Source organism: Asterias amurensis, chromosome 3 (genome assembly GCF_032118995.1).
Source record: "Asterias amurensis chromosome 3, ASM3211899v1".
Taxonomy (NCBI): Eukaryota; Metazoa; Echinodermata; class Asteroidea; order Forcipulatida; family Asteriidae; genus Asterias; species Asterias amurensis.
The window spans coordinates 17,134,232-17,148,324 of NC_092650.1; the positions used below are offsets into that span (position 1 = coordinate 17,134,232).

At 38.2% G+C, this 14,093-nt stretch overlaps 1 protein-coding gene across 1 annotated transcript in view; it reads left to right on the plus strand.

Moving 5' to 3' along the window:
• Positions 1 to 14,093, plus strand: part of LOC139934998 (uncharacterized) — a 55,965-nt gene that overhangs the window by 3,128 nt on the left and 38,744 nt on the right. The window contains exon 2 of the mRNA XM_071929439.1: positions 3,264 to 3,461. Within this exon, the coding sequence (XP_071785540.1) occupies positions 3,264 to 3,461 (198 nt within the window). The remainder of the gene's footprint in view (positions 1 to 3,263; positions 3,462 to 14,093) is intronic.

The window sequence follows — 14,093 nt, forward strand, 5'->3', positions numbered from 1 at the left end:
GGTTGCGGTTTGCTTCTGAAGCGGCTGGGAATTAGTTGAAATGGCCTTTGTGGGTTGGAAAGGGGAATGCATCTCCTAAATATGGAAAGGGCTTGGGTTTTACCACAAGCCATGGAACCGGCTATCTTAATACTAATTACATTGGAGCCCTAAAAGCAAAGCTAACAGCGTTCACTCGACATTTTCGATAATTATTATTTTTGACTGGGTTCATTGTTGAGTGAAAACAGAAGGCAAGATTAGAGATAATGAACCACCATTTTCTTATAGCATGTGGTTATATAGTGCTGGTATACACACGATGAGTTGTGCACCATGATATCCTACTGCCAAACATCAACAACATGATTGTGAGTTCATTGAGCAGTCAACTGAATTCCACATGCGTTGTTTTGTGTCTCCCCTTCTTTATTCGTGTTTTGTTTCATTCAGTTTCCTTCCTGATACGTACCCTCCTTTTCCTCTTTTGATACTAAGTACGTTCTACAACAAACACACAGCACCAGACGCAGTTCAGTTGTTTGCTGTACATGACATGTGAATGACCCCCTTAACAACGCAGGGGACACTCGTCATGATAGGACATGTTCTGGGCTATCTGACAAAATTTACATAAAGGTCATATGCAAATAAGCATGACACAGGTAACCTTCTCTGACTATGACGTGTGTATGACTTCCACTTCGTTGACAACATTTCATAGTAATTATTATGCATGTCATCTACACACTTGTTTACATAGGGAAATATAACTGACGTTTATAAATAGAACATACACATTATTTAAATCTAAAGCTTTATGCGGATATTTACTTAGGGTAATGTGTCATGTGTTTGGACGACAGTTCAGAGTCAATATAAATGAGAGCAAAAGCAACATTGGCATTAATTGTGACTGAGAGGCCTTATGTCTGTGATTATAGAGAAACGTCATATGAAGGCCCCTGACGGGTCAGAACAGGTCACCACTATCTCTCAGGATTCATTATGACACAGATTGTGTTCAGATTACATCAGTAAAAGTACAATATATTTCAGTTTTAAAATCGACTGAAATACCGCCTGAATTTCTTCTCAGTTACGTTGTTAACAAAATTATTAATACCATTATGATTTTTTCAAGAACATAAATAATGGAAAGTGTAACATTCACTTTCACACTCTTTTTCGTCATTATCAACGGGTATTATTTTTGTAAAATGCAAATTATTTTGATTTTTCTACAGTAATATGCAGTACACGCAGTCCATGCCAGTTGACCAGTTGAGTATGCGCGGTAGTAATTAGTCTGGTCCTCTTTAAGGCTTTAACGCTGCACTAGTCACTGCGCACAAGGTGCCCGACAAAGATGCTCACGCACATGGTCTATACAGAGAGAGGAGGACATTTCAAAATGTAGTCAATGAAAAATAACAAGTTATGTTTCATTAAAGACTCGTTAAAGTGTACAGCCAATCATACAAGGAAATCACCAAATGCATAGGAGTAAAGCACTCTGCAGACTGAAACTGTACAAAAACTAATTTCAGAAAAAAAAACCTGGCTTTGACATTTCAACGTTGTTTGCGATTAGAGTGATCATCAAAATACAAACGACTTTGATGTATCGCATAAAAGGTGGAGTGAAACTTCAGTTTGACCCCGTTTTGTTTTAGTTTTTTTTTTCATCCAATTATTTCGTCCTAATGTCCCTTTAATTAAGAAATCAATAAAATTATGCGGACAATTAATTTGCCGACAATTAATTTGACTCTCAAAAACTTACCTCTCTAAGGTGAGTTTTGGTAATTAGTTTATAACCATAGTAAATGGTTTGGTCGTTGACAGGGGTATGGTTGTAAATTGTACACATCGTTCGGTGACAGTTTTTATTTTTTTTGTGAATCTATTCATCTTGTTTTTCTTGGAATGTGTTAATGTCTTAAGATTAAAAGATCCCCCCCCCCCACTTTGGTTGTAGGTGAACGCCTTATGGTTTCAATTATGTTTATGCAGACACAAATCACCTTTTTCCGAGGACTAGTCGACACACACACCCCCTAGTTCACACGCATCCCTCCACTTTGGTCAATGTTAAATCGTTTCAATTTACTCGTGTCTGCCAAGGAATCAACCACTTTATAATAACAACATAAAAACATTGTTTAAAGAAAACATGTGGATATTTTTTTGGACTGTTTTTGGACTGTTTGTCCATTAGCCGTGTCAAGTGAAACTGTGTAGATTTTATTGCGAACAATTGCAGTGTCACATTGTCAGTCTCGTAAACAAAAAAGAACCTTTTCACACTGTCCAGAATCTCAAGGTCGGATCCGGTTCCGAACCAGAGATTTTGTTCAACCCGGTTCACGTAAAGACCTGTGTGAATGTTGCTCGTCTCTGATCCGTGTCGAAAAGAAGCGAAGCTGAACCGGAGAGGATCCGGGTAGGTTTCAACGCGGTTCGAAATGGAGGTAGTGTACAAATGCCTAAAGTGACTCCTGTTTTGGAAATGAACATAGGAATGGTATGCACCATTTGATGTGAAATTTATGTTGATAGGAGGGTTGTTTTCAAATAAACAACTAAAATCTTCCCCGAAGGTCTCACTCAAGATAAAAAAATAAAGAAAAAAATAATACGAGACATTTTTAGCACTTTTTGCAGGAGGAGCCTCTGCGCCACACATCACATAAAACAACGACGTGAAACAGGAAGCAATAGTTACAAAAATAAAGATTCAAAGAAATGAGTCTTTAAGATCAAAGTGAGTTTCCCCCGGTCTAGTTTCCCTTCAAGGCGATTTAGGATCAGTTGTCTGCTGGCGGCATTCATCCATACACATAGGATTTAATAGTTATGAAAATTATTGTGTGTGTTTTATCTCCTTCAAATATCGGCTCACCCGTTGTTGGTTTGGAAAATAACTGTATTAAATAGTATAATATAAAACAAATAAACACAAAGAAATTGAGGTGGGCAGGCCACCTTGCAAGGCGTCATGACAACAGATGGACACAATGTATAACAGAATGGACTCCAAGAACACAAACGAGATGAAGAGACACACCAAGTAGCTAGGGCGTTGGATGGACGACATCAGCAAATTCGGAAGCGTCACATGGATGCGACAAGCATAAGAAAGATCAATGTGGGATGGTGATGGAAAGGCCTTCCTTCTGCAGTGGAGCGACATAAGCTATACATATACACAGGAAATAATGTACTCGTCGCCATAACATTTTATTAAAAACTTTTTATTTCGATTTGAAACTCTATTTCAGCCACAAACTATCAGCCCTCCGAAGAGTTTGAGGTTTTCCAGTGGCTTCGAGATAATGGAATCGACCATTACTTCGGCAACTTCATCCGGAGTAACTACACAACCCTTCGTCAGGTGTCTATTATGGAACTTACGTCAGAGGTTCTCCATGAGTTGGAAGTCCTGCTGCCGGGACATCGTAAAAGACTCAAAAATGCATGTAAGTTTTGATTTATTTCGAATTATTTTGTATTATAATAGGTTTAGCTGCACGTTACGCGAGCAAACACGCGAACATGAACGTCCAAAAATTGTGTCGTTTCTGGGTGACGTCGCTACTTTGAGCTTATTTCATGCTCACGTATGACGTTTGCGCGAACGACGTACGTACCTGGCCTGAAAAATGGTAACTTTACGTATACAAACGTAAGAGTTTAACGACACAATAATTATTCTGACGTTCACGCTCACGCGGAACTTGCAGCTATAAACCTCCCTATAATGTACACAATCTCAAACTGATGCAAAGTTGGAAACAGCTTTTCACTGATTGGTGGAAAGTTAAGGAAAGATACCGTCGAGTATTTGGTACTTTTTCCTTTTTTTTTAGTGTTTGTTAGAAAATATTTTTAAGTAGTTTGTAATAGGCCTATTTCTGTATGATTTGGAAATAATTTATTATTGTTGTCTATTGTTGTTTTGCCGTTAAGGTTACACATCCAGGGAAGAAGACACATTATCACGACAATGTGGAATCTTTGAATTTAACAATTAAATGATAGTAAATTGGAGCCCTTGTTAATAATTAAGTTACCGATTTATGGAAATGGTTGACTCGTTGCAGAATGATTCATGTGTAAGATTTCAAGCGAACCTTTTTCAGCTAGAAATCTCCACGAAACGGAATAATCAACCTGAACCCAGTCATAGTTTATACCATACACTCTAAAAAAAAATATCTGGGTCAAAATCTGGCCCATATCCGGATCATATGGCCTGACCCTGACTTGGGTTGGTGTTACTCTGACTTTGCGTCAAAATGATCCAAAAAGTGGCAAACTGACGCACAAATCCCATTTAAAAAAAAACACTCTTCGTGTGCAGTTGCGCATGATTACAACGTTAGCTTACTGGGTCGTAATTGGAAGGGAAAATCCTTGAACTTGTTTTGACATTTATTGCCTAAAGATCTCACCGCCATTGCGCTGACTACCGCTAATTATCTGTTGTTATTTTGGCAATACATCCATTATTGGCAGTGTGAGAAAATTGACGGGGTTCACAGAGAGTGTCATCGGCATCTCCAGCTGAAACCACCGTCATAGCTTCACTGACGGTTATTGACGCACGTTTGAACATGTAAAGGAGAATTGCAGCTCGCGCGTAAAAAGCATCGTCTGTGTAATTTGAACTTAAAACGACTGCTCGTTTCTATACAATAAATATTTTTTAAGCTGTGATTTATTATCATATTGTTTATTTTTTATTATTAAAAATGGTTGAGTAAATCTGGAATGTGATTTTTTTGTCTTGGTTGGGTAAATTTCTAGATACACAGTTATTTAAAGGCCATGGGATTTGTTTTCTATTGGAATCTTTGAAGAGTGTACGCTAAAGCTGGTGTGCCATGTCGGTGCGGTCAATGCGTTGGACTCATGCTCTTATGTTTCTGATCAGCAGAGTGTCGGTTCGAGTCTCGTTCATGACACGTGTGTACTTAAAAACCGTAGGTCCTAAGCATGAAGTGTTAGCACGTAAATTAGTAGCACCCTTACACTTGTCGTTTTGGACTCAGAGAGGGGGTTTCCCCGATGTTTCTGGCAGCAGCGGTTAATGAATGTTGCCTAGTGCCGCTGCACACTGTCGTGCTGCAAAAAATAGGTCTTTAAGACTCTGGACACTATTGGGTAATGGCAAAGACCAGTCTTCTCACTTGGTGTATCTCAACATATGCATAAAATATCAAACCTGTGAAAATTTTAGCTCAATCGGTCATCGAACTTGCGAGATAATAATGAAAGCAAAAAACACCCTTGTCACACGAAGTATTGTGCTTTCAGATGCTTGATTTCGAAATTCTGAAGATTCGAAATCTGAGGTCTCGAAATCAAACTGGTGGAAAATTACTTCGTTCTCGAAAACTACGTTACTTCAGGGAGAGCCGTTTCTCACAATATTTTTATACCATATATCCACAGCTCCCCATTACTCGTTACCAAGTAAAGTTTTACGCCAATAATTATTTTGAGTAATTACCGATAGTGTCCACTGCCTTTAAGACTCATGGACACTATTGTTAATTGGCAAAGACCAGTCTTCTCACTTGGTGTATCTCAACATATATGCGTAAAATAACAAACCTGTGAAAATTTGAGCTCAATCGGTCGTCGAAGTTGCGAGATAATAATGAAAGAAAAGAAAAACCTTGTCATACGAAGTATTGTGCTTTCAGATGCTTGATTTCGAGACCTGAATTTCGAAATCTGAGGTCTCGAAATCAAATTTGTGGAAAATTACTTTTTCTCAACAACTACCCCACTTCAGAGGGAGCTGTTTCTCACAATGTTTTATACCATCAACAGGTCCCCATTCCTCATTATCAAGTTAGGGTTTTACGCTAGTAATTATTTTGAGTAATTACCAATAGCCTTTAAATTCAAACGTTTAAAAAATTCTCTTGTTTTTTTTAATAACCTTGATTACCTTATTGGTGGCTATGCGTGCGCTAAATAAGAATCCATGGGTGTTATTACAGTATATGACAATCACAAGTCGTATACATGTACATCCTTGCTAGAAAACTGAAACCGAAAACGTTAAAACTGGTTTTATTTTGATATTTTGTTTTAATCCAACGGTGGGGGCATAATGTGAGCGTGATTGGCATGGGTGTCTTTTGAGCACCATAGGACACCTGTTTTATTTGTGGTTAAAGGGTGTATGTACTTTTTGTAGGACAAAAAACACAATGTCCACAGATTTACACTAAACTTACACAGTTTGAAGACAATGAATAGTAGAAAGCTTCCCTGACAATATTACGTGCTGGGGTGCTGTAGTTTTGGGGAAATGAGTAACACAATGTCATGAAAGTAATTTTGGTATCATGAGACCAAAATTATTTCAAGCATTAACAAACGTATTTTCATGACATTGTTTTACTAATTTCTCAAAAATTACAGCACCTCAGCACGCTATATTTGAATGGAAGCTTTCCACTATCATTATCTTCAAACCCTGTAAATTTAATGTAAATCTATGGACATTTTGAAAAAGTACCCAAAATCCTACAAAATAGGCCCTAACTATTTATTGTAAGTGACCAATATTTGGACACCAAGTTTTTAAATTTCCAGCAATTAATTGTGTGTCACTCTTTTACCAAATCCTTTCTAAAACCTTGGGCGAGGCCAAGCTTCATTGTTAAAAGGCAAATCAGCTACACACGCCCTGACTGATTTATAAAACCAAGAGTGGGTGTTTTGGGCTATTGTAAACTGGCAAATTGCACAATTGCATAATTGAGGGATTTATGAGGGACTGTTTGATATTGTCAAGCCACGAGTTGTAACATGCAACATTTATTTTAGGCAATTCCAATTTCCAGACGGTGCAGCCAAACTAAATAGTTTTTATTCGATTCAAAATGTTAAAGGCAGTGGACACTATTGGTTATTACTAAATATAATGGTTATCGTAAAACCTGATTTGGTAACAAGTAATGGGGAGAGGTTGATAGTATAAAACACTGTGAGAAACGGCTCCCTCCGAAGTAACGTAGTTTTCGAGAAAGAATAAATTTTCCACGAATTTGATTTCGAGGCCTCAAGTTTAGAATTAATTTGAAGTCTCGAAATCAAGCATGTGAAAACACACAACTTCATGTGACAAGGGTGTGTTTTCTTAATTCATTATTATCTCGCAACTTCAACAACCAAATGAGCTCAAATTTTCACATGTTTGTTATTTTAAGCATATTTTGAGATAAACCAAGTGAAAAGACTCGTCTTTGACAATTACCAATAGTGTCCACTGTCTATAAACACAGCTTAAAACAACTGAATAATACAAAATAACAGCAGTTTCAACTAATGCATGGAAGGAGCGCCAACCTTCACGCTGTATACTCTTTATCGTTAGTGTGTAGAGATTTGATTCTACTGCTGGGCAGTCTTGGTGGTCTAGTTGGTAAAACACTGCTCTAGAATTGCAGGGGTCGCGGGTTCGAATCCCTCCCGAGTAATATGCCTGCGATTTTTTGTTCACATGGCTCTGGATAGTACATTATATACTTTCGGAGACCAAGGGAGGGGTCAACGAATCAATTCTCATTAGTTTTGGTTTTTATCCATGAATGAACGATCCATATACACATGTGTATTGGCACTGGACTACAGTCCAGTGCCAACACATGTGTATTATGGAGTCCAGTGCCAACACACATAATAATGTGTATATGGATCATTCATTCATGGATAAAAAACAAAATTAATGAGAATTGAGTCCAGCTCCAACACACATATGTGTATATGGATCATTCATCCATGGATAAAAACCAAAATTAAAGAGAATTGATTCGTTGACCCTTCCCTTGGTCTCCGAAAGTGTTGAAATACACTTCGTTTCTGTTTTGTTTTCTTGTCAAATTGCTACATCAATTCCCTTCTGAAACTACTACAAGGTTAAAGTTGCTGTTTGTTTTCACGCGATTGCAAAATTTAGCGCTTCTTTTGTTTTCCCATTCGGATGTGATAATAGTTTAAACAAAAACTAAAGAGCACATCGAAACGAGAAGCGTTTTCAACATCACTCTCTCTTGTTCTATCCAACTGGAAATAGATTAAGACGAGGAAAAAACAAATACTTTGTTTCGCTTGTGGGTCATCTAAAACCATTTGTCTCAGGAATTATCACATGCGACTTTGTACTTTTGCCTGTATACTTCAGCACCATATTTAGCACAAATTGGTACACAATCTCCTTTAGTTATCTTGACCAAGTCAATGGGTAAACAAAAGAAGGCAAAGCGATCGTCTGAGTATTATTTCAGCGTCATATACTTCGTCAGACAAAAGACACTAGCAAAATGCAGGAGTTGCTAAACTAGTGCTGGTGAGAAGTAGGCCTATGATGAAAGACCAACCCTCGTGTGGTGCTCTGGCACTCAAGAGTCGCATAATGTCATCATTTTGTCCCGAGTCCGGGCTAAACCAGATCTTTTTTGTTTTATCCCAGTCATGTCAATCATGTCAAACGTCAAACTCAAACTTTCGAGCAGAGTTGCTGTGCAAAAACGTCGAGACCGACCCGGCTCTCTTCATCAGATCAAACACTCCTCAAAAGAGGTTGAATAAATGGTTTTACCCGCAAGTTTACGTTTTGTTCATACCATAATAATTTTATGCAAAGATTCGAACATCACTCGCTAAACTCCCCCTAATACACCAAGTCAATTTGACAGCATCGCTTTACTTCCTCCGTAGCTGGAAGAAGAAGGTGATCAAAGAAAGTCACAGACAAGAAAGTATTTACTAAAAAAGAATTGTTAGCATAAAAACTTACTTGGAACAATCAATAGAGCTGTTGATAGTACACATATTTTGTGAGAAACGTTTTTTTTTTTTTTTAATCCTTTCTCGGGCATCTGAAAGCACATTTAGTGCAACAAATGTGTACTTTTTCTTTCGTTATTCTATTCTCTTGCAACTTCGATGACCAATAATTGTTTGAAACTTTTCACAGTTTTTTTTATTGAATGCACGATGTTGGAACACCAAGTGAGAACACTGGTTTTTGACAATTACCAAGTAAGGTTTTTATATGCGTATAATTACCAATAGTGTCCACTGCCTTTAATACAAGATGTCCAATTCTGAGCACCCATCATTGTAAGCGGTCGTCTATTTACAGTCGGGGTGGTCTGGAATGAAGGATGGGGTACTGAACGCGCGGACGTACCACTCGTTCAAGTACAAACACGGGACCAGAGTTTTAGACAATGGTCGTCCAAATATTACGGCAGCTCAGAATTGGGCCTCATAATAACCCTTGCTCTTGGACTTCACACAAACAAAACAAGCCCCCCCCCCCCTCTCTCTCCCCACTATTGATGCCATTTTCAATTGCGAGATGATAGATCAGTCATGAGGAACGACTGAGGGTCTCTTTGTCAAGTTGTGGGCGGGAAGTGCAGGATTTATGGGGGTTGTCATAAGTAAAGATCTAGAAGCGATTGTCAACTATATAGCCAAATGGGATTTTGAACTTCACCCATCACAAAACAAATCACACAAAATTGCTTGGGGCTATCTCATGGCAGCAACGCCAGTGCAAGTTGATTGATTTTTAATGTCGTTCCTTGTTTCGGAGAGAGGTACACAGCTATTCGGAGGTTTTCTCTTGAAGGGTTTGTGAAACTGGAGAGGCACTACTATAGATTTGACACCATAACGAATGTCTTCCATTGGCAGCACGCTCCAGCGCACACGGGTTGGTAACCTCAAACAAAGACGAGACTTGAGGTACCATTGACTAGTGACTCCAACAGTAGTAAAAGTCCTTAACGCTTCGATGATTCACAGCTGTTAAAGGCACGATGGACACCTTTGGTAATTACCAAAGATCAGTATTTTCACTTGGTCTATCACAACATTTATGCATAAATTGGTCATCGAAGTTGCGAGAGAATCTTGGAAGACAAAAAAACACCTCTGCCGCACAAGTTGTGTGCTTTCATTTATGCTTGAATTCGAGACATTATCAGCCGAGCTCTTTAAATCAATTCAAATGTTTTAGTGAGAAATTACTTCTTTCTCAAAAACTACGTTACTTCATAGAGTGCCGCTCTCCATTGCTCGTTATATAATTATTATATATGCCAACAAAATATCATCACCCGATTTACTACATTATAATCGGTTTCAGCCAACCTCCTGCCAATGTTCGCTTAGTCCGATCATAAAGAAGTGCTAAGCAATTTTTTTGTTATTATTGGCAGCTCTCGTAAATCAAGCCCCCAGACAACAAAGGAATTGTGACACAGATTTCTGATGGACCATTATTTTTTGTTTGTCTTAGTGCGTGCAGCCTGTGATGCCAGCTTCTCGGAACAACGTTCATTGTATATTGAAAGTTCGAAAGTTCGAAAGGTCATTTGGTGGTATTTTTTACAAAGCCTCTTCTAAAATGACATTATTGTCGCTCAGGGGGAAACAAACTGAAGGGAATGTGTTTCCCTTTCTTTCGAGGGCAAACGGTCCAATCACATAAAAACAAAAAACGATAAATTAAAACAGAAGTGAAACAAGAACGCGCGTCTAGAAGCTAAGTTAAAAATAAATATTATGTCTTCCCATATCTCAGTGACGAAGAAACTTGATTTTTTTTTTTTTTTTTTTTTAGCGCCTATGGTTTTTAAAAAAGCAGAGTAATGATGTCTGCACAAAACTTAAGTACCAGTGTTACCAATGTTTACCTTATTTATGTGTTTACAACTATTTTGAGCTTGGTTCTAATAACGAAGTGAAGGTTTGTACATGCACCTCGCCTCCGCAATAGGGGTAGTCACACCACAACAATTGGCGGGGGGAGGGAGCGCGATTGCCGGGCGTGTAAAATGAGGTCGCGCCCGCAGCTGGCCCATGAGCCGTTTCGCTTACCCGCAACCCCCCCCCCCCCCGACCCTCCCCTTTCACATTGAGCAAACTCGTAAAGTGAACTTAAAAACATTGGTTCCAGCTGCGTTTTTTGCTTTCAATGATATCTTCTGTCTAAGTCTGGAATGGTGATACCAACACCGAAGGGTTTAATAGATGTAGTATTGTCTGTTTCAATCGCCAAGCGAAGCACGCTATATAATCTTATCTATTGTTCTATTTTAATTAAAGGCACGGGTTCATTCAAAGAAGGCTAGCTCCATGTTTTGTTGTAGTGGCATTGTTAAGAATATTAGAACCTTAAAAAGTTTTGCTCTGTTGGCGGTTTTATGTCAGTTTTATTGGGTGGCAGTCTGTCGCACGATAAATTAAAAGTTAAGGTCCTTTGTGTTTAATGTGTTTATGAAACAATGTGTTTAAATTTTAATAAAGTTGTAAAGTATAACTGCTGCCGATTTAAACCACGCGTTGCTGTAGTTTAAAAGCTTGACCACACGTTTCAACATAATGGGCTTGGGTGCATGTGTAGATTTGGGTTATCATAAGATTTGTTGTCGTCGAAGTTGCGAGATTATAATGAAAGAAAAAAACACCCTTGTCACACGCAGATGTGTGCTTTCAGATGCTTGATTTCGAGACCTCAAATTCTAAATCTAAAGTCTTGAAATCAAATTCGTGGAAAATTATTTCCTCCTCGAAAACTACGTCACTTTAGAGGGAGCCGTTTCTTATAATGTTTTATACTATCAACCTCTCCCAATTACTCGTTACCAAGTAAGGTTTTATGTTAATATTCATTTTGAGTAATTACCAATAGTGTCCACTGCCTTATTAAGGATTTGGGTACTTTTTCTAACACAAAACACAATGTCCACAGATTTACACTAAACTTACACATAGTTTGAAGATAATGATAATACAAAGCTTCCCTCAAAATATTAGTCGCTGAGGTGCTGTAATTTTTTAGAAATAAGTAAAACAAGGTCATGAAATTACGTTTTTAAAAGCTTAAAGAATTTTCGTCTCATGATTAGTGAGACGAACACTATTTCCATGACATTTTTTTACTCATTTCTTAAAAACTACAGCTCCTCAGCAAGTAATATTTCCAGGGAAGCTTTATACTATCATTATCTTCAAAGTAAGTTTAGTGTCAATCTGTAGACATTGTGTTTTTCGTTGTACAAAAAGTACATAGACCCTTTAAACTTTGGGGTGTGGGGCGGGGCGGGTAGATACCCTATGTCTTAAACATTATTGTAACTACTACAACGGTTGTAAATCTACAGAGAAAGAAGAATGTGCAAGTAAAAGTCCAAGAAGCGAGTCTGTGAAGACCCCCACGAAGCACTTTTTTGAGTGTGATGCGAACAATGCACAAATCTATGACAGAAACAAACAAACAAACAAACAAACAAACAAACACACAAACAAACAAACAAACGCTTTTCATTTTGTTTGAACATATAATAATAGCTTCTTAAATAAACCGTGTAAAAACAAATTTTAAGGAGAGTGATCTTGTACAGTCCATGGCATTTCCTGGCAGGCAGGACACTACAGTGGCCGCGTGTGAATATTTTAAATTTTGTGTCATAATTTAGGCCTATACAGAAATGTCAAGAGTTACATAAGTAACAGTCGAACAATTTTTGAGATGTGCCCCTTTTCGTCATTTTATTAAAAGTTGACCGAACAACGGTGCAATCTCCATAAAGTATCATAAACACTTATTTATGTTCTTCCATTTTGTTGTGTATTATCGTGCCTGTATAGGAAGTCCATGATATGCGACTCTTTTGTAAGCATGTCATGTGACAGATCACAAGGTCTATGATAGTAGGTTGAGTTTAATCACTCTTCCACAAAACAAAACAATCACCGCTCCGTTAACGTTGTAAATAACATTGAAGATTTGTTCATGCAATATCACTGCACAAAAGTTTGATAAAGTACTTGTTTTATTACCACATACCACTCGAAAGAATTAAATGAGAAATTCCGACAACAAGACGAAATTTGACGAGACGATATTGCACAGGACAGTATAGCTCTTTGTTTTGATATAAACAAGTAACGGTGATTAAAAAATAACACAAGAAGAACATTTTGAAGAATATGAATTGGCTAAAAGTGCATGAAGAATAGTCAAAATTAAACTGAAGTAGCCCTATTCTCATTAGAATAGCGCATGGTTAAACAAAAACATATAATAATCACCGTTGTATAAAACAGCAGAACTTGTCTTTCCCTTGACCTCGTTTTAATCAGAGGTCAAATTATTTTAATCAGAGGTCTGTCTGTCTGTCTGTCTGTCTGTCTGTCTGTCTGTCTGTCTGTCTGTCTGTCTGTCTGTCTGTCTGTCTGTCTGTCTGTCTGTCTGTCTGTCTGTCTGTCTGTCTGTCTGTCTGTCTGTCTGTCTGTCTGTCTGTCTGTCTGTCTGTCTGTCTGTCTGTCTGTCTGTCTGTCTGTCTGTCTGTCTGTCTGTCTGTCTGTCTGTCTGTCTGTCTGTCTGTCTGTCTGTCTGTCTGTCTGTCTGTCTGTCTGTCTGTCTGTCTGTCTGTCTGTCTGTCTGTCTGTCTGTCTGTCTGTCTGTCTGTCTGTCTGTCTGTCTGTCTGTCTGTCTGTCTGTCTGTCTGTCTGTCTGTCTGTCTGTCTGTCTGTCTGTCTGTCTGTCTGTCTGTCTGTCTGTCTGTCTGTCTGTCTGTCTGTCTGTCTGTCTGTCTGTCTGTCTGTCTGTCTGTCTGTCTGTCTGTCTGTTTGTTTGTTTGTTTTTTGTTTTGTTTTTAGTCTTTGTTTAAGTTATTTCCATTCAATCTATACATTCAAGCACTATTCAGTGAATCAAACCTAATCAATACAATGGTAATAAAACACATGTTTTGTTTGTATTATAATAAAAGTATGTTTGGGGGGTCATCCTGAGAAAGACTGGCTCTTCTGTAGTAGGAGCATGCACACAGAATCATGCAATAGATTTGTCAGCTGACGTGTCAGCTGACGTACACGTCCTCTGAGACCGTTGATGCGTTACTAATTTGTATTTATGACATCTTTGAGGCGTGTTATGGTAAAAAGAATTGGCATTAAACCAACATGTCTGCGCAGTTTATATACATCCAAGATCGGCTGATGCATCTCTGGATAAATATAGTCCCACCGTGTTGTATTTTATCCCCAAGCTCAAAACAGAATTC